Below are 463 nucleotides of genomic sequence, written 5' to 3' on the forward strand. Positions count from 1 at the left end.
TAGAATGAGTAACAATATCAACGCCAACAATCTCAACACAGACTCGTCCTCCTCCCCCGTCAATGTGCCCAAGATGGATGCGCTCATCATCCCGGTGACCATGGAGGTGCCCTGCGATAGCCGCGGACAGCGCATGTGGTGGGCTTTCCTCGCCTCGTCCATGGTCACTTTCTTTGGGGGACTGTTTATCATCCTGCTGTGGAGGACCCTCAAGTACCTGTGGACTGTCTGCTGCCACTGCGGGGTCAAAAACAAGGTAACTCCCCCTCCCCTTCCCCTCCTAGTGCCGGTGATGGTTTGGTGCGGTGGTGCTGGTGGTGAGGAGGAGGAGTAGGAGCAGACACCTGGGCGAGGTGGCACAGGAGGAGATGCCCAGGGCTGGTTTTGGATGGCAGTGCGCTGTCTGCTGTTGCGGTAGGCTCGCCACCGGCTGTTGGGAGCCGCAACGTGGGGAGTGTGGTCG

At 59.4% G+C, this 463-nt stretch overlaps 1 protein-coding gene across 4 annotated transcripts in view; it reads left to right on the forward strand.

Moving 5' to 3' along the window:
- The first annotated feature begins 4 nt into the window (after positions 1-4).
- The window catches only part of KCNMA1 (potassium calcium-activated channel subfamily M alpha 1), a 502288-nt gene continuing 501829 nt past the window's right edge, over positions 5-463 (forward strand). For all 4 annotated transcript variants that reach the window (XM_035897306.1, XM_035897307.1, XM_009641982.2 and 1 more), the window contains exon 1: positions 5-256. In XM_035897306.1, the coding sequence (XP_035753199.1) occupies positions 5-256 (252 nt within the window). The remainder of the gene's footprint in view (positions 257-463) is intronic.

The sequence above is a fragment of the Egretta garzetta genome, unplaced genomic scaffold (assembly GCF_000687185.1).
Source record: "Egretta garzetta isolate BGI_Z169 unplaced genomic scaffold, ASM68718v1 scaffold56, whole genome shotgun sequence".
Lineage (NCBI taxonomy): Eukaryota > Metazoa > Chordata > Aves > Pelecaniformes > Ardeidae > Egretta > Egretta garzetta.